The sequence below is a fragment of the Triticum aestivum genome, chromosome 2B (genome assembly GCF_018294505.1).
Source record: "Triticum aestivum cultivar Chinese Spring chromosome 2B, IWGSC CS RefSeq v2.1, whole genome shotgun sequence".
Classification (NCBI taxonomy): Eukaryota; Viridiplantae; Streptophyta; class Magnoliopsida; order Poales; family Poaceae; genus Triticum; species Triticum aestivum.
This window is the reverse complement of record NC_057798.1, coordinates 75,499,133-75,525,268: the sequence shown is the minus strand read 5'-3', so window position 1 is coordinate 75,525,268 and position 26,136 is coordinate 75,499,133. Positions and strand designations below refer to the sequence as shown.

The 26,136-nt window shown below is 48.4% G+C and overlaps 1 protein-coding gene across 1 annotated transcript; it reads left to right on the top strand.

Moving 5' to 3' along the window:
- Positions 1 to 1,981: 1,981 nt before the first annotated feature.
- Positions 1,982 to 4,470, top strand: LOC123043568 (putative kinase-like protein TMKL1). The gene has a single exon (XM_044466055.1). The coding sequence runs from the start codon at positions 2,146 to 2,148 to the stop codon at positions 4,168 to 4,170; it is 2,025 nt and encodes a 674-aa protein (XP_044321990.1). The 5' UTR covers positions 1,982 to 2,145; the 3' UTR covers positions 4,171 to 4,470.
- The last annotated feature ends 21,666 nt before the right edge of the window (positions 4,471 to 26,136 follow it).

The window sequence follows — 26,136 nt, the reverse complement described above, 5'->3', positions numbered from 1 at the left end:
GATGCTTGCTCGAGGAGTGAGAGTGAGGTTTGGATCTAGGAATCCCCGTCTCTTCAAATAGACGGTTAGCCCGAAGGATCAATGGTGGAAAATGCAAAAATGCCTCGACTCCTCGCATTCGCTCGACATGTGGAAATGGTCATTATTGAAGCACTGAAGCCGAGGAGTACAACATTGATGAGATGTCGGACACTGTTCGTCGTGATGGGTACATCGGAGTATTCGGAGAGGGAACCCGCCTTGCAATGCCGAAAACAAGACTGCGCGTCGGACTCATCGTCATTGAAGCCTGGTTCAGGGGCTACTGAGGGAGTCCTGGATTAGGGGGTATCCGGACAAACGGACTAGGTCCTTAGAAGGCCGATCACAATTACAATCATACCATCATAGGCTAGCTCTTAGGGTTTAGCCTCTACGATCTCGTGGTAGATCTATTCTTGTACTACTCATATCTTCAATATTAATCAAGCAGGAAGTAGGGTTTTACCTCCATCGAGAGGGCCCGAACCTGGGTAAACATTGTGTCCCTTGCTTACTGTTACCATCAGCCTAAGACGCACAGATCGGGACCCCCTACCCGAGATCCGCCGGTTTTGACGCCGACAGTCGGTGTTGGGTATGCCCTTAGCTAGGATATTAATTAAGTTACGCATAAAGAACATTTTTCTACTCCCTCGCGAGAGACTCCCATGCATCTTGTGTTTCCCCGCCTTCCCTCTGCACCACCGTCAAACTGTCTTGTCTCATGTGGCTTTAGGACCATGGAGGCGTGGTGGATCCCGACCTTTGTCGGTGGGAAGGCTCCTACCTTATTTTAGGTGTTTTTTAGTTTGTTTATGATTTGTGTACTGTTTAGGATGGCGAGCAGGTCCCTGAAGATGGAATAAGGTCCTCTTCACTTAGCCCAGCGTGCAGGCGGTGCATCTTGCATTGTCGGAGGGCGTGCAAAGGTGTTTCTCTACCGGATCTCGCAGGATTCAATTGGCGTTTGTCTTCGTGGATCCGCATGGATCTGGTCTTCATTCATCTATGTTCGTGTGTCTATGGATTGGATTGCAATCTATGCTTCCCTTCGTGAGCGAGCGACTGTTGTTGATCTGGTGCGTTGGTCCTTTGAGATTTTAGCACGATGACTTTTTCGATTTTCTACTATAATAAGGTTTGCATGGCTCCTGTGAGGGAGAGGCGAAGACGACGACGCGCCTTCGACTTGCTTCGGTGCTTGTAGTCGTCGCTAGATGGACTATAGACATAGATATAATTTTTATTACTTTTGAATTTCTGATGTTTTTGTAATATATGATGTTTATTGAATAGACCATAAGTTTTTTTCTCAAATAAACTTGGGTCGTAAGTTTTTTTCTGCATTTGTAGTTTGTACTTACTGTGTTAATTAATTGCAAGCTGGACCACATAATGGAAGCACCGTGCAATTATACGGTCGACACGGGAATCTCATCGGGGACGATTTGTTTGACTAATGGACAAGAGCAAGAACAAAGATAGACCTTGGTACAAGTAAATTTCTTGCTTAAGTTGGCGTGCGTGCGTGCACACTTGACTCTCGGCAACGTAGCTGCTGGATCACGTGCTCCCATGCTCGTGTCGGAGCCACTCATGCATGTCTCTTCTTAATAAGCAACCCAGCCGGAGTACTACTACCAGTACTACACGTGAGTCGAGTGTGATACTCGTACTGTTCCCCGGACATTTCACACGCACGAACGCAGCCGCGACTGTAGAGCGCGTAGCGGCTGCCGCCCACGCCCTCTGCGCCTGCGATGCGTGCTGACCTTCGCCCCAAGGACGACCCAAAGTGTGTCGTGAACGCCTCCGTTCCCATCACCAAAAAGAGAAGAAAAGAAAAGAAAAATGTGCGTGTGTCAGTCAGCGCACTCAGCACTCAGCAGGCCCGCTCGCCACTGGTAGTAGCAGCTGGTGTGCGTGGAAAGATAGCCAGACCCAGCCAGCCGTCTAAAGAGAGAACATTCACAAGGACCGACGAGACCACCGACCAAGCTGCCCCGCCTCGCTTTCTTCTTTCTCGCTCTACTTCACTTCACTTGCCCACTCTGCTCACAGCTCCCAGCTCCACTCAGATTCAGCTAGCCATAGCCATAGCTCCCCCTGCACAGTGTTTGTACGATGCGCACCACAGCGCGCGCACTGCCGCGCTGCCTCCTCCTCCTCGCCGGCTTCCTCCTGCTCCGCCCCGTCGCGGCGGCCGCCGGCGACGTCGCGCTCGTCATCGACAAGCTGAAGCCGGCGCTGCAGGGCGCGGCCGCCGCCAACGCCCAGCTCGCCACCTGGAACGCCTCCACGCCGCTCTGCCTCTGGCGCGGCCTCCGCTGGTCCACGCCCGCCGGCCGCCCGCTGCGCTGCGACTTCCCCGGCGCGCGGGCCAACCTCTCCCTCGCCGGGGACGCCGCCCTGCTCCTGACATCCATCCGCCTCCCCGCCGCCGCGCTCGCCGGCCGCCTCCCGCCCGAGCTCGGCGCCTTCGCGGCCCTCGAGACCGTCTACCTCGCCGCCAACTCGCTCTCTGGCGCCATCCCGCTCGAGCTCGGCAACGCGCCCGCGCTGTCCCAGCTCGACCTCGCCGGCAACGCCCTCTCCGGCGCGCTCCCGCCCTCCATCTGGAACCTCTGCGACCGCCTCGCCGAGCTCCGGCTCCACGGCAATGCTCTCACGGGAGCGATTCCCGCGCCGGCGGGGCCCAACGATACGTGCGACCGTCTCCGGATTCTTGACCTCGGCGCCAACCGCTTCTCCGGCGACTTCCCGGCGTTCCTGACGGGCTTCCGTGGCCTCCAGCGCCTCGACCTCGGCGGCAACCGCCTCGAGGGATCCATACCGGACTCCCTCGCCGCGATGAGAGGCCTCCAGATGCTCAACATTTCGTACAACAACTTCTCCGGTCAGCTGCCTCCGGGCTTCGCGAGCTCGAGCTTCACAGCGGAATCGTTCCTCGGAAACAGCCCGGCGCTGTGCGGCCCACCGTTGCAGCAGCCGTGCGTATCCTCTTCGGGCCTCAGCTCCGGCAGCGTCGCGGGGATGGTCATCGGGCTGATGGCCGGCGCCGTCGTGCTGGCGTCGGTGTGCATCGGGTGGGCGCAGGGGAGGTGGAGGCGGAACAGGGTGAGGCGAGCGGCGGAGGAGGGGCTGGAGACGGAGGAAGGCGGCGAGGGGAAGCTGGTGGTGTTCCAGGGCGGGGAGCACCTGACGCTGGAGGAGGTGCTGAATGCGACGGGGCAGGTGGTGGAGAAAGCGAGCTACTGCACGGTGTACAAGGCGAAGCTGGCGGACGCCGGCGGCAGCATCGAGCTCCGGCTGCTGCGCGAGGGGAGCTGCAAGGACGCGGCGTCGTGCGGGCCGGCCGTGCGGCGCATCGGGCGCGCGCGGCACGAGAACCTGGTGCCGCTCCGGGCCTTCTACCAGGGCCGGCGCGGCGAGAAGCTGCTTGTGTACGATTACTTCCCGCACCGGACGCTCCATGACCTCCTCCACGGCGGCGGCGGCGTCGAAAGCAGGCCGCCGCTGACGTGGCCACGGCGGCACAAGATCGCGCTGGGCGCGGCGCGCGCGCTGGCGTACCTGCACGAGGGGCGGCACGGGGACGCGCCGGTGGTGCACGGCAACGTGCGGTCGTCGAAAGTGCTGGTGGACGAATACTTCGTGGCGAGGGTGACCGAGTACGCGGTGGTGGGCAGGCTGCTGGTGCCGTCGGCGGCGGAGGCCGTGCTGTCGGCGGCGAGGGCGGACGGGTACGTGGCCCCGGAGCTGCAGACGATGAAGCGGTGCGCGCCGCGGACGGACGTGTACGCGTTCGGGATACTGCTGCTGGAGCTGCTGATGGGGAGAAAGCCCTCCCCGGCGGCGAACGGGGGCGACGACCTGCCGGCGCTGGTGAAGGCGGCGGTGCTGGAGGAGACGGCCGTGGAGGTGTTCGACCCGGAGGTGGCGAAGGGCGTGCGGAGCCCCGCGGAGGAGGGCCTCGTGCAGGCGCTGAAGCTGGCGATGGGCTGCTGCGCGCCGGTGGCGGCGGCGCGGCCGAGCATGGCGGAGGTGGCGCGGCAGCTCGAGGAGAGCCGTCCCAAGGCCAGCAGGTCGGCGCTGTACAGCCCCGCCGAGACGAGGAGCGAGGCCGGCACGCCGACGACCGCCGCCTAGCGGTATATAGCTAGCTTTTACGATGCTGGTGAATTCGCCATGATGCATGCTGGTCGATCGCCATGCCGACAACATTGATGGGTTTGTTTCCGCTTTGATGGATCAGTCAGGAATCCTAGGTGTTCCTACTTCAAGATGTGTAGGAGTACAACTCATAATTAATGAGAGAGAGAAATACCGAGGCATGGTTATGTTCGTGCGTTTGACCAATTGCGCGCGAGATCACTGCACTGACCGACAGTGGTAGTACTGGTAAATTCGTAGAATGAAATGAACCCATTTTCTTTTGACACAGAAAAAGTACTCCCTCCGCTTTTATTTACTCCGCGTATTAGCTTTGATCAAAGTCAAAATTTATAAACTTTAACAAAGTTTAGAGACAAAATATTAGCATATACTACAATAATAAATTGATACCATTAGATTCATTGTTGAATGTACTTTCACAACATATAAATTTATTATGGTAAATCCTTATATTATTTTTTGTAAACTTGTCAAACTTTGCAAAGTTTGACTTTCGTCAAATCTAATATGCAGAATAAGTAAAAACAGAGGGAGTATGTTTTTGTCCCTCAAATTTACTGAAAGCCAAATGGGTAACGTGGATGTGTGGATTGTTGGCCACCTCCTCCATGAGGATTATGGTAAATGGGCTGCCGGAAGACCGATCTTGCCTTGCCAAGGCTTCAGGCAAGGGGACCCGTTATCTCCAATGCTCTTCATATTGTGTATGGAACCACTTCGAGCACTCTTTCAATACGCCACGGAAAAACGGATGCTCGCGCCTTTGGCGCGGTCAGGTCTTAAACAACGAGTATTCATGTTCGCCGATGATGTGGTAGCTTTTTTCAAGCCAAATGAGCTGGAGGCGCGAACTTGTGATGCTGTGCTGCAGCTTTTTGGTCAGGCTTCGGGCTTGGTGGTGAACAAAAACAAGAGCATGACTATGCCAATCAGGTGCTCTTCGGACGAGATGGATTTGGTTACGAATATCTTGGGCTGCCCCTCGGCGTCTTCCCCTGCAAGTACCTTGGGCTCCCATTAACTCTAAGAAAGCAAACGGCGGCGCAACTCCAAGGTTTGGTGGACAAGGTGGGAGATGCACTGTCGCTTTGGAAGACCTCATTACTGCCTAGGAGCAGCCGGCTATTGCTTATCCAATAAGTGATTTGCCCAATCCCAGTGCACTCCATCTTGGCGCTGGATCTACCAGCTAAGACAATCTCGACTCTAACAAAAATTTGTCGTGGGTTCCTATGGTGCGGGAAGAAAGAGGCACATGGAGGAAACTTCTCGGTCTCCTGGGAGGTGGTGTGCACGCCCAAGTGGGCAGGAGGTCTGGGAATAGCGAACTTGAAATGGCTCAACAAAGCGCTCCAAGCAAGGTGGCCATGGCTGCAGAAGTACGACAAAGAAAGACCATGGGCAGAATTCCAGATCAGTGTTCCAGCGAAAGCATGCTTTGGTGCAAGCGGTTGCGATTTCGTCCGTAGGCGACGGGAAATCCACAACCTTCTGGGAGGATAAATGGTTCGATGGCTCCAGGATATGCGACGCCGCGCCTTTGATTTATGACAGGATCCCACAGAGAGTTAGGCAGTCGATGAGGGTCTCTAAGGCCCTCAACAATAGCAGCTGGGTAGCAAGCATTGGACCAGAGCTCTCGGCGGAGGCGCTACTTCAGTTCCTGATGCCGTGGTCGAGAATGGTGGAGGTGCAGCTTGTTGAGAATGTAGAGGACACAGTGCATTGGAGTTGGGAGAGCAACGGTCAATTCTCAGCGCGTTTGGCCTATGCCGCAAGGTTCTTGGGTATGGAAGTATCTCCGGAGGTTGAGTTCACTTGGGGGTCCAGGGCTCCGCTTCGCTGTCGTTTCTTCACTTGGCTTGCTTTAAAGAATAGATGTTGGACCTATGATCGGTTGGCCAGGCGTGGATTACCTCATCAAGACTCATGCCCTCTGTGCAGCCAAGAGGAGGAGACCATCCAACACCTCCTTCTTGGATGTGTGTTCGCAAGGCAAATTTGGCATTGGCTGGTAGTGATCACAGGTAGACCGGGTCTTGAGCCATTGGTAGGTGAGGAGTTACGTGAGTGGTGTATCAGGCAAGACTCGGCTGGACAAAACAGGAAAGCAACAAGAGCAAAGTGCTTATTGGTAATGTGGTCGATTTGAAAGCACAGGAATGACATTGTGTTCGACGAAGCAACACTTTCCCTCTCGAGAGCGCGACAGAGGATTATGGAGGAGGCCCGACTATGGGAAAAGGCAGGATTGCTTAAGGGTGGCGAGGATGGGTTAGAGGTCGAAGTAGAGGAAGCAAGGTGGGAGGGCGAGAACTAGAGGATAGAGGGTTTTGGATTGGTAGCGTCGGAAAATCCGGCATGTAAATACACCATGTAATTATGATTTTGGGGAGTCTTTCCCCCTCTCTCTTTAATGAATGATACACATGCTTGTGCGTATTCAAGAAAAAAAAGTCTATCGTGTCTCAAAAGCGAATAACTTTTGTCAAAAAATCAGATTAGATGAGAAAACTGGCCATGTGTCCACTTAAAATGACGTGGCCCTGGGTTGTCAGTTGCTTACCCCTTCACCTCTCCGGTTTATAGAAGAGGTCCAGTGGCTGACTCCAGTCATCTTCAATCTTTAGCTCGGGGCATAGAACAAACGAGTCGAGGGCACCTTCATTATTCCGCTACAGGACAGCACCCATTGTTGAAGATGTACTGACCGGTGCAGCTCATCGCTTGCGTGGGAGGTGGGCTCGACGCACATAAGCCACGAAAAGATGCAGCCCTGCACACAAGTGGTGTGGCTATGGTAGGGCATCACCGGGCAAAGGCAAGCAACGCTTCCCCATTGAAACTGATGATGGGCGATTGTTCGGTCAGACCTCCTGAGGATATTGCCATGAGGAATTGGAGGGGGATAGCCACAATCACTCGCCATGCCCGGGGAATTGCTGGTTGGTAATTTCGCCGGAGGGGAACAAGGGAAGCTTCTCTGCTAGATTCCTTGGACTAGGACGTTGATTGAAGATGCAGAGGAAGAACTGCGCAGGGGGGGGGTCACTACGGCTCAAGGTGGCTGGGAAATATCACCTCTATACTGTGTGCTAGGAGGAGAAAAGGACGTGGTCGGCGATGGAATGGCCCGCGACACTGGATGCAAAAGGGAGAATGGGAGGAATCGTCCTCATTGTGGGTGCCTAAGGGCCAGCAGGAACACGGTGGTGCGGAGAGGCACGCGACAAAGGTCGGGAGAGGTTGCCCGGGGCGGCGGCCACTTGATGTAGGCAAGGTGCATAACAGATGGATCTGGAGCTCGGGGAGAAAACCATAGAAATGCGGCCGGTTTTCCTAGCAAATCTGATTTTATATCCGGTTTTTACATGGGGACTAAATATCATTTGACAAAATCTTGAGGGTCCAAATGTAGTTTTTTGATGAACTTAAGGGGCCAAAACATACTTTTCTCTTTGGCAAATTGCAGTTGCAGGTGTTTCTTTGGGACTGCACCTCCCATTTTCTATTACCTGACATAACGGAAATACAACCTTGCCTGGAAGATATGCGAGGCGAGAAAGGTATATAGAGAGAGTTTGAGTATTGCCTATAGACAACAATGCTACATCCACCAAATATTATGTGTTTTTTATGGAGTGATCGTGACTCGGCAGGTTGTGATTGGATTAAGGGAGAAAGAGAGGGGCCCCACCCACCTGAAATTTAGGGGGGCGAGGATAATTTAGAGGAATGGCCTGTAATTTTCCAGTAACAAGCCCGTCAGTTTACCATTTTTATGCACACCCATAATCAATTCGTGCATTATAGAGAGTAAACATGACATCAATATCAGATTGTGCAGAGTTCAACGACCAACATGCATCCAAAATAAAGTGTGCTCTCTTGTTTAAAGTTGATTTTGGAACAGCCTATGAGAAGGTTAAATAGCCTTTTGTTTTTCAAATGCTGAAAATTAAAGGATTTCCTGATAAATGGATTGATTAGATTATGGGGACCATCAGAGGGGGTAATGTGCGCATTAAAGTAAATGATAACCTTGGACAATATTTTTCCAACTAATAAAGGGTTAAGGGAAGGGGATTCCTTGTTTCCTTTGATCTTTAATCTTACGGCAGATGGTTTGGTAGTGCTGCTGAATAATGCCAGGAAAATTGGTCTGATCAAAGGCCTGTTAGATGATAATTTGTGGGTGGTGTTAACATGCTGCATATGCAGATGACACCATTTTTCTTTTGCAGGATGATTTTGATAGTGCACATAATTTGCAATGCATATTATGTTTGTTTGAGCATATGTCTGGGCTGAAAATCAATTTTGATAAAAGTTAATTGTTCTTGTTTGGAAAAGCCCTTGATAAGGGGTATTCTGAAATATTTACTTGCCTTGTGGGGGAGCTCCCTCTGAAATACTTAGGCCTCTACATGGACAAAAAAGAATTAGGAATAAACATTGGAAACCTCAATAGGAAAAATGGAGAGGAAATGTGGTACATGACAGGGGGGTTGTTAGTTAGCTCTGGTAGGATTACACTGGTTCGCTGACTGGTATTCCCTATTACATGATGTCATTCTATGGATTGCATGTTTTGGTGAATAAGATAATGGATATTTTAGGGCTATATTATTATGGCAGGAAAATATTGATAAGAGGAAATACCATCTAGTTAAATGGTCTGAAGTGTGTAAACCTAAAGGCATGGGGGGGGGATTGGGGATTCAAGATCTGGATCTGAATGGTGGTGGAAAATTTACAACACAGAAGGGGTGTGGCAGGAGTTGATTTTCAATAAGTATGTTAAAAATGCTTGTATCACTAGCATGAGATTCTCAATTCCGGTTTGAGCTATTAAAGCATAAAGAGCTCCTATTTTCTTTATGTATATTTATTGTGGAGAATGGGAGAAATGTAAGATTTTGGGAAGATTGGTGGTTGGGGCCAAAGTCTCTGAAAGGTAGCTTTCCTAGGTCGTACAATATTTGTTTTGACAAAAACAAATTAGTTGCTGATGTGCCGGGGGAGGGTTTGGACACAATCTGGTTTAGAAGAACCTTATATGGTGAGTCTCTGGAGCTATGGGAATGCACTAAAGAGGCTTGTGGGGCATTTACATTGAATGATCAGAAGGACCTGGTGAGATGGACATTGAGTGGAAATCGAAAATACACTATGAATCTTGCTATAGGTCTATGATACAAACTGGGGATAGGTATCCACATAAATTATTCTGGAAAATCAAGATGCCCCGTGCGTAAAAGTATTTATGTGGCTAACCTTGAGGGGGAGCATTCTTATTAAAGATAACTTGATTCGTAGGGGGTGGCCTGTAAATAATAGCCACTCTTTTTGTGGGAGGAAAGACAATATTAATCATCTCTTTTTTCATTGTTCTATTGCCAGGATGTTATGGATGGTTATGAAATGTGCTTTTACACTACTAGGGAAAAGCCTATACACAGAAGCTTACCAGCAGCACTGTTCAAAATACAACGCTACTGCTACTTAGCAGTAGCGCGTGATAGCAAAACGCGCTGCTGAAAGGAAAATAGCAGTAGCGCGTCCACCGCAAAACGCGCTACTGCTCTAATTGCCATGACCTCGCCCCCCCCCCCCCGCTAGTTATAGCAGCAGCGCCCTATAATGAACCGCGCTACTGCTATTCAGATTAGCTGTAGCGCGTTTCGGCAAATGCGCTACAACTATCCCTACCTTATTCCCACGCGCACAACCGACCCTCTCTCTCACTCACACTCTCACTCTCGCCCGCGTGCCGATAACCGTCGTCGTGCGTCGCCATCGCCGCCGCCTTCGTCCGTCCACCGCCGAGATACTCCCCTCCTTCCGTCCCTCCTCCCTCCTCCTCCGCTGCCCTCCTCCCTCCGCCTGCGGCCGCCCCTCCTCCCTCCGCCGCCGGCAGCCCTCCTCCCACCGTCCTCGACCTCACCACCGCCACCCGAGCCCACCCAGCACCGCCGCCTCCCGATCCCGATCCCGCCCACGTGCCCCTAGCTACCTCTCCGTCGCCCCCCACCCCTTGCCACTAGTTAGTACTAGATTTAGTAGTAGTAGATGTTAATTTAGGGTTCATAGCTATTACTAGATGTTGCTTAGTTAGTACTAGATTTTTAGTAGTAGTAGGTGTTAATTTAGGGTTCACATTAGTACTAGATTTTTAGTAGTAGATGTTAATTACTAGTAGTGACGGTACTAGTTAACTAGGGCAGTATGATTAATATAGTTGTAGTTGAACTACTTTAGTTGTAGTTGAACTAGTTTACTAAGTAAATTAATAAACTAGTTGAACTAGTTGAATTAATAGAACTAATGTATTTTTAGTAAGATAATTAATATAACTAGTTGAACTACTTTATTTTTAGAAAGAACTAGTTTTTTTTCTATTTATAGTAAGTTTATATTTAGTAAGAACTAGTTGAATTAATAAAACTAGTTGAACATGTCATATTTGTTGTTATTTTTTTAGTTTAAGAAATTATTCGGGATGTATTAGTGATAACTTATACGGTTTCAGGTGACCACCGTCGTCCCCGTCACTGACCCCCTCCGACATCCCCGCCGTCGTCCCAGTCACCGACCCCCTCTGACATCGAGGTGAGACCAGCCAAATATCCTTGTATATCTTGTGTTGTAGCTCAAATAGGATATGTGGTTGCCCAAGTGGTCGTTCATGTTCAGTTTACATCTCCGAGTGGCTTATGTTTTGCCGGAGTGTTGATTAATTTCCGTTCCGGCAAATTTCAGGCGCTCGATATGTCCTTTTTTAGCAAAGGTCATGCCGGATTTTTTCGTGAATTCTGGCATGACTTGTGCTAGAATATGTACACATTTAATCTTTGAATTATGAACGTAGGAAATGTCGTACTCGGACGACGACAGTCTCCCAGGGGAGTGCAGCTGGTGCCATGACGATCGAGGTATGTGAGACAGGTTCGTTGAGCTGGATGAAGATCGGCGCTTCAGCATTAAGCTCGAGGAGACCTTCGATGTTAAAGCGATACGCAACAACGACAAGTGTTTTTTTCGTAATTAAGCATGACTTCAACTATTTTAACGTCTAAGTTTCATATTTTACAATTCGACTAGCTTATTCCATGCCATGCAAGACGCTTTGTCTTGGAGAGGATGGGTTTTGAAGACCATGAAAATTTTGAAACAAAGAAAATTCACCTAAGGACCCATCATGATATGGATTTTGAAGTAAATCTGTGCAATGCTCAGAGCGTAACCCATTTTGGTTGCCAAAATTGGGAAGCACTTTGCAAAATGTATGGTTTTTATGAGGGTATGATTGTCAACATGGATCTTGGTGATCCTGACATCGAGTAAGACAATATGGACATTTGGGTCCTTGTTGATACGCTTCCGATTGTACCGCTATGTGAGTTTCTCAAACATAGTTATTAACTAATTTATATTGTTTATTTCAAAATAGTTGATAGCTTATTTCCAGTGACAGCTTATTTTGATTCTTTAAAGACTATGCGGAAGATGGTAGATAAAACCCACTACACCGATGGCACCGAATTAACATATAAGGAGAAAAATCATCTGATCGCATTTTGTACTCTTCTTGAGAATTACAATAACTATTATCGAACTCCTCCAAATTATGGTGAATACGTTCCACTAGTGCATGTGTTGAACCACGGTAACTTCTCTGGAGATACCCTGGTAAGATTTTTTACTATTACGACATCCGTGCATCTTTTGCATACTTCTAAAACTAGTACATCATTGCTAACTACGAAGTTATTATTATGTTTTTGAACAGAAACTCCCGATGGATTGTGTGCCTCATCTGATGTCTCTGAATGGTCGCCTCTCAGTTCTGAACATACTGCCAGGTAAATCTAGGGAACTCACCTGTGCATATCGGATTTCTAAAACCGATGAACACATGATCATCAAAGAATGGAAGAAATGTATGGACATTCGCAAGGAGGTTCTTGGAAGTAACATTCAGCGAAAGACAAGAATTGGAGACAGGCTAATCTCCATTCTCCATAATGGAGAGTCAGGGGCTATCTTGTTTTTTTCTATTTTACCTTAGAAAATGTAGTAGGTCTTAATCGAATGTAGTAGGTCCTATGAGGTACAATATGTTTATTATGTGGTAATGTGTTAGAGTTGATAATGAGGAGTACCTGTGATTACGACTAGTGACCAATTTGCTATGTGATGTCATTGATGAAAACGATGATCTTGAGGAGGTGTTATATGACAATGATGTATTATGATGATAAGTTGTTGATATGATGATGATGATGATATTATTATATCATTGGTTGAAAGAACCGCGGATTCCACGGTTCTTTCACCCCGTGATGTAATAACTCATTATGATGTAAAAACAATCTCTAAATTCCTGCTGTATGAAAACTTGTGTAAAGGTGTATGAATACAACATGAAATAAAAAAGAAATAAAATACTAAATAATAGTAGTAGCGCGGTAAAGGAGAAGCGCTACTACTAATTACTAGTAGCGCAGTTGTGAAGAATCGCTACTACTAAGTCAATTTAGCAGTAGTGTGGATCTAGGCGCGCTATTGCTAAGGTTTAGCTGTAGCGCCTTATCAGTAGCGCTCCTTCCCGCGCTACTGATAGTCCTAAAACCCGCGCTGCTGCTACGCTTTTCCCTAGTAGTGTTAACATGCATGATATTCCTGATAACATACAACAAATGTTTGGAATATGGATAAAAAATTTAACAAAAATGATAGAGATCTTATGGCAGTTGGTTCTTATGCTATAGTTTGGAATATGTGGAAACTTAGAAATAAAGTGGTCTTTGAGAATAATAGAGTTTCTGATCGATGTGTTCGAGTTAATCTGATTGTGAAACATCTACATGATTGGAATGTCTTGCAGAAAAACCCAGAAAGAATAAAGCAAATGATGGCGGGCGTAAGACAAGTTGAACAAGTCGCCGAGGAGGTCTTCAGAGTAGCACATGACTAGAGAGCGGGGGCGACAAAAATAGAAGGCTGAAGTTGTTGTTCCTATCTTGAAGAGTGTTGTCTTTGATGAAGAGGTTCATTGTGTTTCCTGTTAGCTTGTTTTGTATCATTTTGCCATTGGACTGCTGTATGGATGTCTTTAGTTGCCCAGTTTTGTTGGTACTTATATGATCTCCTGCAGTGGCAGTTCTTCTTCCGGGTTGTTCCCCGACATTTGTATTTGGGTGGTAGGTCTATCTAGAGGGTTGCCGTGTGGGGGGAGGGATGGCTCCTTCATGGTGTCCCCTGTCTCGTGTGTAGTCCCTTTTTTCAGTTTACCTTTGTGACGCCCGGATAATCAAGCTACAGTAATCCCCTGTTAATGGTGCCATGTCATCAGGTTACTGTTGCTAATCTTCACTTGATCCAAATCACAATTCAAATTCAAATCCAATCTAAAGTCAAACGTTCATATTTGTCAGACATGAAATCTAAACTTTTCATCTTGTGGCAATTAATCCATAACAAATATTGGTGGTGAACCAACATTTTTGCAAGGTGTTTAAATGGCCTAAACCAATTAAAGCAGTGGCTAAAACAATAGATTAAATGCCTTTTCAATTTATAAAAGTGGCAAACTTTTTCAAAAGTCTCACAATCTTTTTGTGGCAGTGCCAACTATTGCAATGTAATTATGTGGCCAAGTCCCACATTTTATAGAATCCTTTTTGGCAGCTCAAATATTGCAAAAACCTTTTTTGAAAAAAAAGAAGGAAAAAAAGGAAAGAGGAGAAGAGAGAAGCCCCTTTTGCCCCATTGGGCTTTAGCGCACCCCAGCAGCCGGCCCACGTAACATCACCCAAGCCGGCCCAACACTTGCCTCCCCTGGTCGCCTTCTCCCTCTCCTGTACAACCGATCGGGGGCACGGCCGACGCGCGCAGCCGCACCAGCTCGCCGTGTCGAGGGGATAAGGCCGCCCCGGACGCCTCGAGTACCCTCTCACCTACCGCCACTCCCCCCCCCCACTTGCGCCTCTCCTCCCCCAGATCCACCTCTCCCCTCTCCCTCTTCTTCATTTTGGAGAGGAGACCGACGCGCTTGCCATCGCTCCCTGTCACCACCGCGGCCACTGTCATCGCCTCGACTCGCCGTGATGCCGTAGCGATCCGCCTTCGTCCTCCTCGTCCACCGGAGGCCTCAGCTGGAGCTGGGGAGCCCCAAATCACCGGATCCCCTTTGCCCACATCTCCAGTTGCCGCGTTCTTCTTCGTCTCCGGCGCCAGCCTCTGCTGCTACTAATCCATCACATGCCTACGTGTGAGCCGCACGGTGATCCCTTCCGCCTCCTGCTCCTCCCCGTTATCTCCCGCGCGTGCTGTAGCTAGCTTGGTGTCACGCCTGAGAGCTCACCGCTGCAGGTCACCTCGCTGTCGTGGCCATGGACTCTGTCGTGCTTGCCTGAGCGCGACATCGAGCTCCTGGTGCTCGTAGGAGCCCAATGAGCCCGCGCCAGAGCCTCCCCGTGCCTCCTAGCGTAGTTTCCATCGACGTCCCAAATGCGTTGCCACCAAAGCTCATCGTTGGCCGTGTTTCCGGTGACCATTTGGTCCAGCGCCACCGCCAAATGACGTGGAATGCCTCTGCGGTTCGAACGCAAGTTACCGTGCGTGAAACGGCGCTTCGTGGAGCATTTTTGAGTGTCTCCGATGAGCTCCGCCGCGGTTTTCATTGCCGGAGTTATCTCGTGAGCCGGTGCCAACGTGGCACCACCTGGGCCCCCCCTCACTTGGTCGTTGGCAAGTGGCCCCCGCCTGACCCTTTTGACTGGATTGGCCTAGTCAACGTGATGACAGGGCAGCCCAGTGTCACTGACATGCGCGCCCCACCGCATTTTAGTTAATTAAAATCTTTTTATAAATAAAATCAATTATTTAATATAATTAGTCATTGACATGTGGGGCCCAACCACTAATTAACTCTATTTAGCTAAATTAAACTACTATTAGCCCCACTATCTATGACAGGTGGGACCCAGCTACCAGGTTTGACCTGAACAGCTATGGTTGACCTGTTGACCTCATGCTCACGCAATAATTCATATCTGTTAATTTAAATAATTCCAGAATATTGTTTTAATCTTTGAAAAATCATAGAAATTAAACCATAACTCGGATCGAAAAACTTTGTACATGAAAGTTGCTCAGAACGGCGAGATGAATCCGAATACGCGGTTCGTTCGTAAGCCACATGTGCCTAGCATATCAAACGTCGAACCTTTCCCCTCCGGTTCATTTGTCTACCAGACGTCCGGAACCGGGAAAACTTTCCCGGATGCTTTCCCCCTCCACCAGTATCGCCTAGCTCTGCGTTAGAACACCTCTAGTACCGCTTCTTGTCTTGTTGTGCATATGTTTGCATGTATTTACTATTTCTTCCCCCTCTTATCTCTGATAGACACCGAGACTGATGCTGTTGTTGTGATCGACTACGTCACCGATGACACTTCTTCCCTTTTAGTGAAGCTTCCAGGCAAGCCCCCCTTTGATCATCCCGATATCGCCCATTCCATTATCTCATGCTTGCATTAGATTTTGCTACTGTAATTGATTGCTCCTATTCTGATGCATAGCCTGCTTTTGTACCTGTTATTGTTACCTACCTGCTTATCCTAAACTGCTTAGTATAGGTTGGTTAGTGAGCCATCAGTGACCCCCACTTGTCCTTGTTGCCCCTGCTTCATCATCGACGCCTCGATCAACATGATCGATGACCAGAGCCCGACACCTCACATCACATCACGCCCTTTTTTGTTGCTCGACTCTGCAGAGTTACCATTGAGCGCCGAGGGTGCTACCTCATACATCACTCCTGATGAGATCTCTGTAGTGTAACTATTCGATCATGGTCATCGAGGGTGATTCCTCCTTAACCACTTCCGATACAACTCTGTCGTGCAACCCCTCAAGTGTGAACCTCGAGGGTGGTTCCTCTTACATTCACCTTGATGATTACATCGAGTGGAATCCTCCCAGGGTGATTCCTCGGGTTTTCCCCTTGATGTTTGGACACACGGTTACCCGGACTTTACTTGAGACCATTGTTGAAGTCGGGTCGGCCCTGAGGGGTACCCACGAGTTGATGTGAAAGTCGGGCAGGCCCGTAGAGCACCCGCGAGTTTTCCACATGGCACGGCCGGGCAGTATGGGCCCTTGCCGTAAGTCCATGAGACGGGGCGACGGGGTCACCTTATCGTGAGTCTCTGCTCGTTTCCGCGAGCCCCCAATGCACTAATAGGTTTGGGTATTTGTTCTGAGTTGGCCTCTGGCCTTTACGCACTAACCACCACACGAGAATAGATATGGGCCTCGACATCGCAGTATCAACCGAAGCTTTGTCAGACTTCAGCAGTGCGGCACGGTCGGATCGTGCTGGCCATCCGAGGCGGTGCTGGTATTCACCCTGCGCGCAACGACCCGGAGTGTTGCGGGCGATGGGCCCAAGACCCCGGAGCGCTTAGGATGTAGACCGGCGGGGACCTCTCTACTGAGCCTAGGTAGGGCTGCGACGTGTTGATCTTCCGAGGGCAGGCATTGACCCCAGAAAGGTGTGTCCGGCTAGAGTGATCAAGCGTGTTGGGTAATGTGGTGCACCCTGCAGGGAAGATATTCGAATACTGTGTCCGCGGTAATGGACGTCCAGACTTATATCCTGATCTTATATAACTAGAAATGGATACTTGAGATATGTGATGGATACGTGGCTCCGAGATTGCTTTCCCGCAGGGAGTTGGGGAAGGATCTCTAGGCGTTGATGTTACAACATGCTTGTTAATTATAAAATGCTATTCTTTACTCTTCTACATGCTGCAAGATGCGTGGAGCTGCTTGAAGATGCTAGTCTTCGATAGGCTAGGCCTTCCCCCTCTATTCTAGCATTCTGCAGTTCAGTCCACAGATACAAACCTTTCATTCGATACCAGTGCATACTTAGTATAGATCTGATTCTTGCGAGTACTTTGGATGAGTACTCACGGTTGCTTTGCTACCCCCTTTTCCCCTTCTTTCTTCTTTCCGGTTGATGCAACTAGATGGTGGATCCCTGGAGCCAGATGTCACCGCTGACGGATACTACTACATGGAGACCGATGACGACCAGGAGTAGTTAGGAGGTCCTAGGCAGGAGGCCTTGCCTCTTCGATCGTTGTTGCTTTTGTGCTAGCCTTCTTAAGGCATTCTTGTTTAACTTATGTCTGTTCTCAGATATTGTTGCTTCCGCTGACTCTTGTGTATCGAGCTTTTGTATTCAAGCCCTCGAGGCCCCTGACTTGTAATATAAAGCTTGTATTATTTTAATTTGTGTCTAGAGTTGTGTTGCGATATCTTCCCGTGAGTCCCTGATCTTGATCGTACACATTTGCGTGTATGATTAGTGTACGATTGAATCGGGGGCGTCACAACCTTCTATATGTAAGATGAAGACATTGTGGTTTCTTTTAATGGAAATCAGAGAGGGAGCTCTATTTAAAAAAACATCAATAATGTAATATAAAGAAATAGGTCAATGAACAAGAGCAGTTGTCTAGGACATGGCTACCTTGCTCGTTGCATTCTCACCCAAGGCTACTAACACTGGTAGAAAAAGAGGCTTCCGTCCAGCCCCATTAGTCGCGAAACTGTAGGAACCGCGACTAACGAAGTCTTTAGTCGCGGTTCGGCAGACGAACCGCGACCAAAGGCTTGGGCCAGGGCCCTCGGTGGCCAGCTGGTGCACGTGAGGGGCTTTAGTCGCGGTTGGCCAGGCCAACCGCGACTAAAGGTGCCCAAAGGCCTTTAGTCGCGGTTGGCCTGGCCAACCGCAACTAAAGCTCCTCCCCTATATATACCAGTTCAGCGCACTCACTTAGCCATTTGGTGCCACTTCTCTTCACAAGGGGGTGTAGGTTTGCTTTTGGTTCCTCTTATGCACACAAGGTGTTTGATGAAATGCCCAACAGCGTGAAACAAACATGATATGAAGTGTTGGAGCCACACTTGAGGTTCCTCCTCGATCGCGGTTAGCAACTTGAACCTTTCATGCATGTGTGTCATTGATAAAATATGCATGTGTGTTGTTCATTGTTTAATTTCTATTGTTTATAGCTAGTTACTTTAACAAATGCATGATGGTTAATTATATATTTTATATTATAATAATGCAGATGAATCGGCAATGGATGTACGGTAACCGACTCTCCCGCGAGTTCACTACGGGTTTGAAAGATTTCCTCGTAGTGGCTAATGCGAACAAGCAGAAGGGTTTTGTTATCTGTCCATGTGTTGACTGTAAGAATCAGAAGGGTTACTCTTCCTCAAGAGAAGTTCACCTGCACCTGCTTCGGCACGGTTTCATGCCAAGCTATAATTGTTGGACCAAGCATGGAGAAAGAGGGGTTATAATGGAAGAAGATGAAGAAGGGGATGATTTCATCGATGAAAGCTATCTTGCTCATTTCGGTGATACTTTCATGGAGGATGCTGAAGGTGAAGGGGAAGGTGAAGGGAGGTGAAGGGAAGGTGAAGGGGAAGGTGAAGGTGAAGGTGAAGAAGAGGCACGTGATGAGACCGTTGATGATCTTGGTCGGACCATTGCTGATGCACGGAGACGCTGCGAAACTGAAAAGGAGAGGGAGAATTTGGATCGCATGTTAGAGGATCACAGAAAGTCGTTGTACCCTGGATGCGATGATGGTCTGAAAAAGCTGGGCTGCACACTGGATTTGCTGAAATGGAAGGCACAGGCAGGTGTAGCTGACTCGGCATTTGAAAACTTGCTGAAAATGTTGAAGAATATGTTTCCAAAGAATAACGAGTTGCCCGCCAGTACGTACGAAGCAAAGAAGGTTGTCTGCCCTCTAGGTTTAGAGGTTCTGAAGATACATGCATGCATCAACGACTGCATCCTCTACCGCGGTGAATACGAGAATTTGAATGAATGCCCGGTATGCACTGCATTGCGTTATAAGATCAGAGGCGATGACCCTGGTGACGATGTTGAGGGCGGGAAACCCAGGAAGAGGGTTCCCGCCAAGGTGATGTGGTATGCTCCTATAATACCACGGTTGAAACGTCTGTTCAGGAACAAAGAGCATGCCAAGTTGTTGCGATGGCACAAAGAGGACCGTAAGTCGGACGGGGAGTTGAGACACACCGCAGATGGAACGCAATGGAGAAAGATCGACAGAGAGTTCAAAGATTTTGCAGCTGACGCAAGGAACATAAGATTTGGTCTAAGTACAGATGGCATGAATCCTTTTGGCGAGCAGAGCTCCAGCCATAGCACCTGGCCCGTGACTCTATGCATCTACAACCTTCCTCCTTGGTTGTGCATGAAGCGGAAGTTCATTATGATGCCAGTGCTCATCCAAGGTCCGAAGCAACCCGGCAACGACATCGATGTGTACCTAAGGCCATTAGTTGATGAACTTTTACAGCTGTGGGGCAGACCTGGTGTCCGTGTGTGGGATGAGCACAAAAAAGAGGAATTTAACCTACGAGCGTTGCTTTTCGTAACCATCAACGATTGGCCTGCTCTTAGTAACCTTTCGGGACTGTCAAATAAGGGATACAATGCATGCACGCACTGCTTACATGAGACTGAAAGTGTACATTTGCCAAATTGTAAGAAGAACGTGTACCTTGGGCATCGTCGATTTCTTCCGAAAATTCATCCAGTAAGAAAGAAAGGCAAGCATTACAACGGCAAGGCAGATCACCGGCCGAAGCCTGCGGAACGCACTGGTGCTGAGGTATTTGATATGGTCAAGGATTTGAAAGTCATCTTTGGAAAGGGTCCTGGCGGACAATCAGTTCCGAAGGGAGCTGACGGGCACGCAGCCATGTGGAAGAAGAAATCTATATTCTGGGAGCTAGAATATTGGAAAGTCCTAGAAGTCCGCTCTGCAATCGACGTGATGCACGTTACGAAGAATATTTGCGTGAACCTCCTAAGCTTCTTGGGCGTGTATGGGAAGACAAATGATACAAAGGAAGCACGGCAGGACCAGCAACGTTTGAAAGACCCTGATGACCGGCATCCGGAATGGTTTCAAGGTCGTGCCAGCTACGCTCTGACCAAAGAAGAGAAGGTCATCTTTTTTGAATGCCTGAGCAGTATGAAGGTCCCGTCTGGATTCTCGTCCAATATAAAGGGAATAATAAACATGGCGGAGAAAAAGTTCCAAAACCTGAAGTCTCACGACTGCCACGTGATTATGACGCAATTGCTTCCGATTGCTTTGAGGGGGCTCCTGCCGGAAAATGTTCGAGTAGCCATTGTGAAGCTATGTGCATTCCTCAATGCAATCTCTCAGAAGGTAATCAATCCAGAAGATCTACCACGGTTACAGAACGATGTGATCCAATGTCTTGTCAGTTTCGAGTTGGTGTTCCCGCCATCCTTCTTCAATATTATGACGCACCTCTTGGTTCACCTAGTCGAAGAGATTTTCATTCTCGGTCCTGTATTTCTACACAATATGTTCCCCTTCGAGAGGTTCATGGGAGTATTAAAGAAATATGTTCGTAACCGTGCTAGGCCAGAAGGAAGCATCGCCAAGGGCTATGGAAATGAGGAGGTAATTGAGTTTTGTGTTGACTTTGTTCCTGACCTTAAGCCGATTGGTCTTCCTCGATCGCGGCACGAGGGGAGACTAAGTGGAAAAGGCACGATCGGAAGGAAATCAACGACATGTATGGACGGCCATTCTCTGACTGAAGCACACCACACTGTACTGACCAATTCCAGCTTGGTGGCTCCGTACTTTGAGAAACACAAGAATATTTTACGCTCGGACAACCCGGGGAAGCCTGAATCCTGGATTAGGAAGGCCCACATGGAGACTTTCGGCAGTTGGTTGAGAAAACATTTAATGAATGACAATGATGTTGTAGATCAGCTGTACATGTTGGCCAAGACACCATCTTCGACTATAACGACTTTCCAAGGGTACGAGATAAATGGGAATACATTTTACACGATCGCCCAAGATAAAAAGAGCACCAACCAAAACAGTGGTGTCCGCTTTGATGCAGCAACCGAGAATGGGCAAAAGGTCACATATTATGGTTACATAGAGGAGATATGGGAACTTGACTATGGACCCTCCTTTAAGGTCCCTTTGTTCCGGTGCAAATGGTTCAAGCTAACAGGAGGTGGGGTAAAGGTGGACCAGCAATACGGAATGACAATGGTGGATTTCAACAATCTTGGTTACCTTGACGAACCATTCGTCCTAGCGAAAGATGTCGCTCAGGTTTTCTATGTGAAGGACATGAGTAGCAAACCGAGGAAACGGAAAGATAAGAAAACGATCAGTACATCATGCGATGATCCAAAGCGCCACATTGTTCTTTCAGGGAAAAGAAACATCGTGGGAGTGGAGGACAAGACAGACATGTCAGAAGATTATAATATGTTTGCTGAAATTCCGCCCTTCAAAGTGAACACCGACCCAAGCATTAAGTTAAATGATGAGGATGCTCCATGGATACGGCACAATCGTAAGCAAGCAGGGACACAAGGGAAGAAATGATGTGTAATAATTTATTGTACCAAACTTTGTTGAATGGATCATGTGAATTATATTACCCGTGATGTGTTTGGTGTCCATTTTCGAATGATTCGAGATACCACTGATGATACATGAAATTTGGAGTGATTTAGTCATACTCCTGCCTAGGCGTATAAAATTTTGAATTGAATTAGTTTTATTTTTCTGAATTTTTTGATATATTATTTGTATTTTTAACATTTTGAATTGAATTAGTTTTATTTTTCTTAATTTTTTGATATATTATTTGTATTTTTAGAATTTTGAATTGAATTAGTTTTATTTTCTGAATTTTTTGATATAATATTTGTGTTTTTAACATATTGAATTGAATTAGTTTTATTTTTCTGAATTTTTTGATATATTATTTGTGTTTTTAACATATTGAATTGAATTAGTTTTATTTTTCTGAATTTTTTGATATATTATTTGTATTTTTAACATTTTGAATTGAATTAGTTTTATTTTTCTTAATTTTTTGATATATTATTTGTATTTTTAGAATTTTGAATTGAATTAGTTTTATTTTTCTGAATTTTTTGATATAATATTTGTGTTTTTAACATATTGAATTGAATTAGTTTTATTTTTCTGAATTTTTTGATATATTATTTGTGTTTTTAACATATTGAATTGAATTAGTTTTATTTTTCTGAATTTTTTGATATATTATTTGTATTTTTAACATTTTGAATTGAATTAGTTTTATTTTTCTTAATTTTTTGATATATTATTTGTATTTTTAGAATTTTGAATTGAATTAGTTTTATTTTTCTGAATTTTTTGATATAATATTTGTGTTTTTAACATATTGAATTGAATTAGTTTTATTTTTCTGAATTTTTTGATATATTATTTGTATTTTTAACATTTTGAAAAAGAAAAAGTATTTTAAGAATACCTTTAGTCGCGGTTGGCCTGCCCAACCGCGACTAAAGGTCGTTGCGCGCGGGAACAAAAACCCGCCAAAAAAGCCCTTTAGTCGCGGGTCGCCTCCCCAACCGCGACTAAAGGTTACCCTTTAGTCGCGGGTCGCCTCCCCAACCGCGACTAAAGGTACCCTTTAGTCGCGGGTCGCCTCCCCAACCGCGACTAAAGGGGGGGGGGCTATAAATACAAGGGCCCGAACCCCTTCTCGTCTTCTCCGAATCAACACCGCCGCCGTCGCCCTCGCCCTCGACGCCGCCCGCCGTCGCCCTCGCCCTCGACGCCGCCCGCCGTCGCCCGCCGCCCCCTCTCGCCCACGTACGGCGCCCGCCGCCCCCTCTCGCCCTCGTACGCCGCCCGCCGGCCTCCCTCGCCCACCGCGCCGCCTCTCGCCCGCCCTCAACGCCGCCGGCCGGCCTCGCTGCCCTCAACGCCGCCGGCCGGCCTCGCCGCCCTCAACGCCGCCCCCCAATCCACCTCGGGCCGGCCTCGCCGCCCTCAACGCTGCTCTACAGAGAGCGATCGAGATCGTGGAGAGAGAGAGAGAATTTTTTTTGTTCTTTTTAATTTTAACTAGTTAATTAGTTTAACAAAAACGGTAAAATAACTTAAAACTTGATAATTAACAAAAATAACCGTAAAATTTGATAATTAACAAAAAAACGTATATACGGAGAGGGGGCGGCGAGGGGGGCGGCGATGCGCGCGGTGTTTTTTTTAGGGATCGAGAGGGGACGGCGAGGGTTATAAATGTGTGTTGTCCTCGCCTCCCTCTCCGTGACGCCGTCGTCTGCCGCCCCGTCTCGCGCTCTACCGCGACACCCTCTCCCACCCCTTCCTCGCCCCCTCCTTTTGCCACCGCCCTTTCGCCACCGCCACCGCCACCGCCCCCCTTCTTCACTTAATTAATTTGTTTTTACTACATGTTTTCAGGACTGACATAATGGCGGACGATAGAGCTGACCCGATTATGGACAACTATGATCCGGACGGTGAAGCACATATGTTCGGCATCATAAACGGCGATATTCTATATGTGCCGACCGGACAAGAAGAAGATGATATCTCTTCTTATCTGAACCTTGACGGTGAAGATGAAGGGCGCCGTCAGCAAGATGATGCCGAACAAACGTCGATAAACGACGATCTTCAAATGGAAGTAGCAACCACCTCCGGCGCCGAGGTATATATATACATTGAGCCTCTGGTGATACAAACTAACTGATTTGAATAAATATGTGTGGACTAACGCGCGCGACTCTCTTTCTTATTTTAGCCCTCGGCCGGATCGTCGAAACAATCGAGTACGTCGTCAAAGCGTGGCGCAACCAAGACGATGAAACAAGGAGAAACATGCACCATCGAGGTTGTCGACAGTGCAACCGGCAGGCCGCTGGAGCCCCGCAAGAACGCCACCAAGTTTGTCAACCAATGCGGAGCCATTGTTAGAGACAACGTCTCGATCACCGTCCAGGAGTGGAATAAGCCAAAGAAGGCACGAATTGCTGGTTTCACTTTTGTCGATAAGAGAACAAAAAAAGATTGCTTCAAGAAGCTTATGGAACATTTCGTTCTACCTCCGGAATACAACAAATTCGATGAGGAGGGTAACAAGATTGAGGAAAACAAGGAGAGGAGGAGGCTAGTCAAACAGTTCGCTCTTCATAAGATGGCCGACGCATTCCGGAAATTCAAGCAAAATCTAGCCCATGACTTTGTCAAGCAGAACAAGACTCCGGATTTCAAAGGACAATATGAGAAACTGAAACATGATTGGCCAGAATTTGTGAAGCAAAAGAAATCGGAGCAGTTCATTCAAATATCGAAAAAAATAAGGAAAATGCGGCTAAGAAGGAGTACAATCATATTATGGGGCCAGGAGGGTATCGCCTTTGGGAGCCTAGGTGGGAGAAGATGGAGAACGAGCTGAGGGCGCGAGGAATCCGTCCAGGTACGGAGGGATGGGACCCAAGGGCCAAAAGCTGGTGGTACGGGCATGGGGGAACGCTGAACCCGGAGACAGGGGAGTGTGTTTACCGGGGCAAAATAATTAAACCCACCCAAGCCCTTATTGACGCAATGAGGGATGCTCAAGAGGGGAAGATCAAGTTCAACAGAGAGAACGACGCGCTGACAAAAGCCCTCGGGAATCCTGAACACGGAGGACGTGTACGAGGCATGGGGCACATTCCGTGGAAAATAGGGTTCCCCCAGAACGATGACCCGTACGGTTACAGAAGCCGGAAGAGAAAGATGGATCGGGAAGCAGATGTTGTGGCGCGGTTGGCATCGGAAATGGATGTGATGAAGAAAACCGTGAGTGTACTAGTAGCCGAACGAGATGCAGCTCGGGCGCAGCATGAAGATCATCCAGCGGATCTCAGAAGCCAGCAGCGGAGAAGCAGTGTGGCTTCCACGGAGGCCCCACCGGCTGGTGCAGATGCACCGACGATCGAAATTACTGCACCGGAGCCTCTGGTGGTCGAAATTACTGCACCGGAGCCTCTGGTGGTCGAAATTACTGCACCGGAGCCTCCTCGCTACCCCGTGGACGATATAAAGGAGATGAAAGAATGTCATCTGTATTATCCTATCGGGAACATGTCCATGAAGGTAGCCATCGGCAGTGCTTTACCATGTTTACCTGGAGCACTCCACCACAACAACCCCATTCAAGATGGCTATGCTCGTGTCACGGTGGAGGACATAGTCCAAGGGTTTGAGGACCTGGAGATTGACATTGCTACACCTGAAGGGGAGAAAAGACTTGGAGATGTCAAGCGCCATTTCATTCTATGGCAAAAGAAGTTTATCAAGTTTCCAGGCGAGGCGCCAAGGACAACAAGTCCACCCCCCTACGGTGGTGGCGGTTCACCTACACCTCCGTCACGTCAGCCGACGCCCCCCAGTCCACAACGTCCGGCGGGTGATCAGACGCCGCCCCCCAGTCCTCGTCCGGCGGGTGATCAGACGCCGCCCCCCAATCCACCTCCGGCAAAGAAGCAGAAGCAGTCCTGGATTATTAACCCGGACCCTTATGTACCTAAGACCACAAAGGTACCGGAGCCATCATTGAAGCCTCTCCCCACAAGGCCTTGGGAACGTAGTGCCGAGGAAACTGCCGCGGCCGCGGCTGCTGATCATGAGAAATGGAAGGCGGACTGCAAGAAGAAAAGAGAGCCCGAGCCCAAGCCAGTATTTTCTGATGAGCAAAAGAAGTGGGCTAAGTCATTTTTGAGCACACCGTCCCAAGCCGCGAAGAATCTGCCTGACGACTATGCACGTGAACTTCGTAGGCAGGCACTCATGTTGAAGGAGAAGAAAGAGCGGGCGGAGAACCAGGAGAACAAAGCCTTGGAGGAGGCCGAGAAAACGGAATTAGAAAGTAAAAAAAGCGGGAAACGAGTTGCCCAGCTCGGGGAACAAAGTAAACAATCGATTGCCCCGCTTATAGTGAAAGCCGCCG

What these genes read in the sequence shown, in the direction of transcription:
- LOC123043568 (XM_044466055.1), top strand. Translation starts at nt 2,146, where the DNA reads ATGCGCACCACAGCGCGCGCACTGCCGCGCTGCCTCCTCCTCCTCGCC.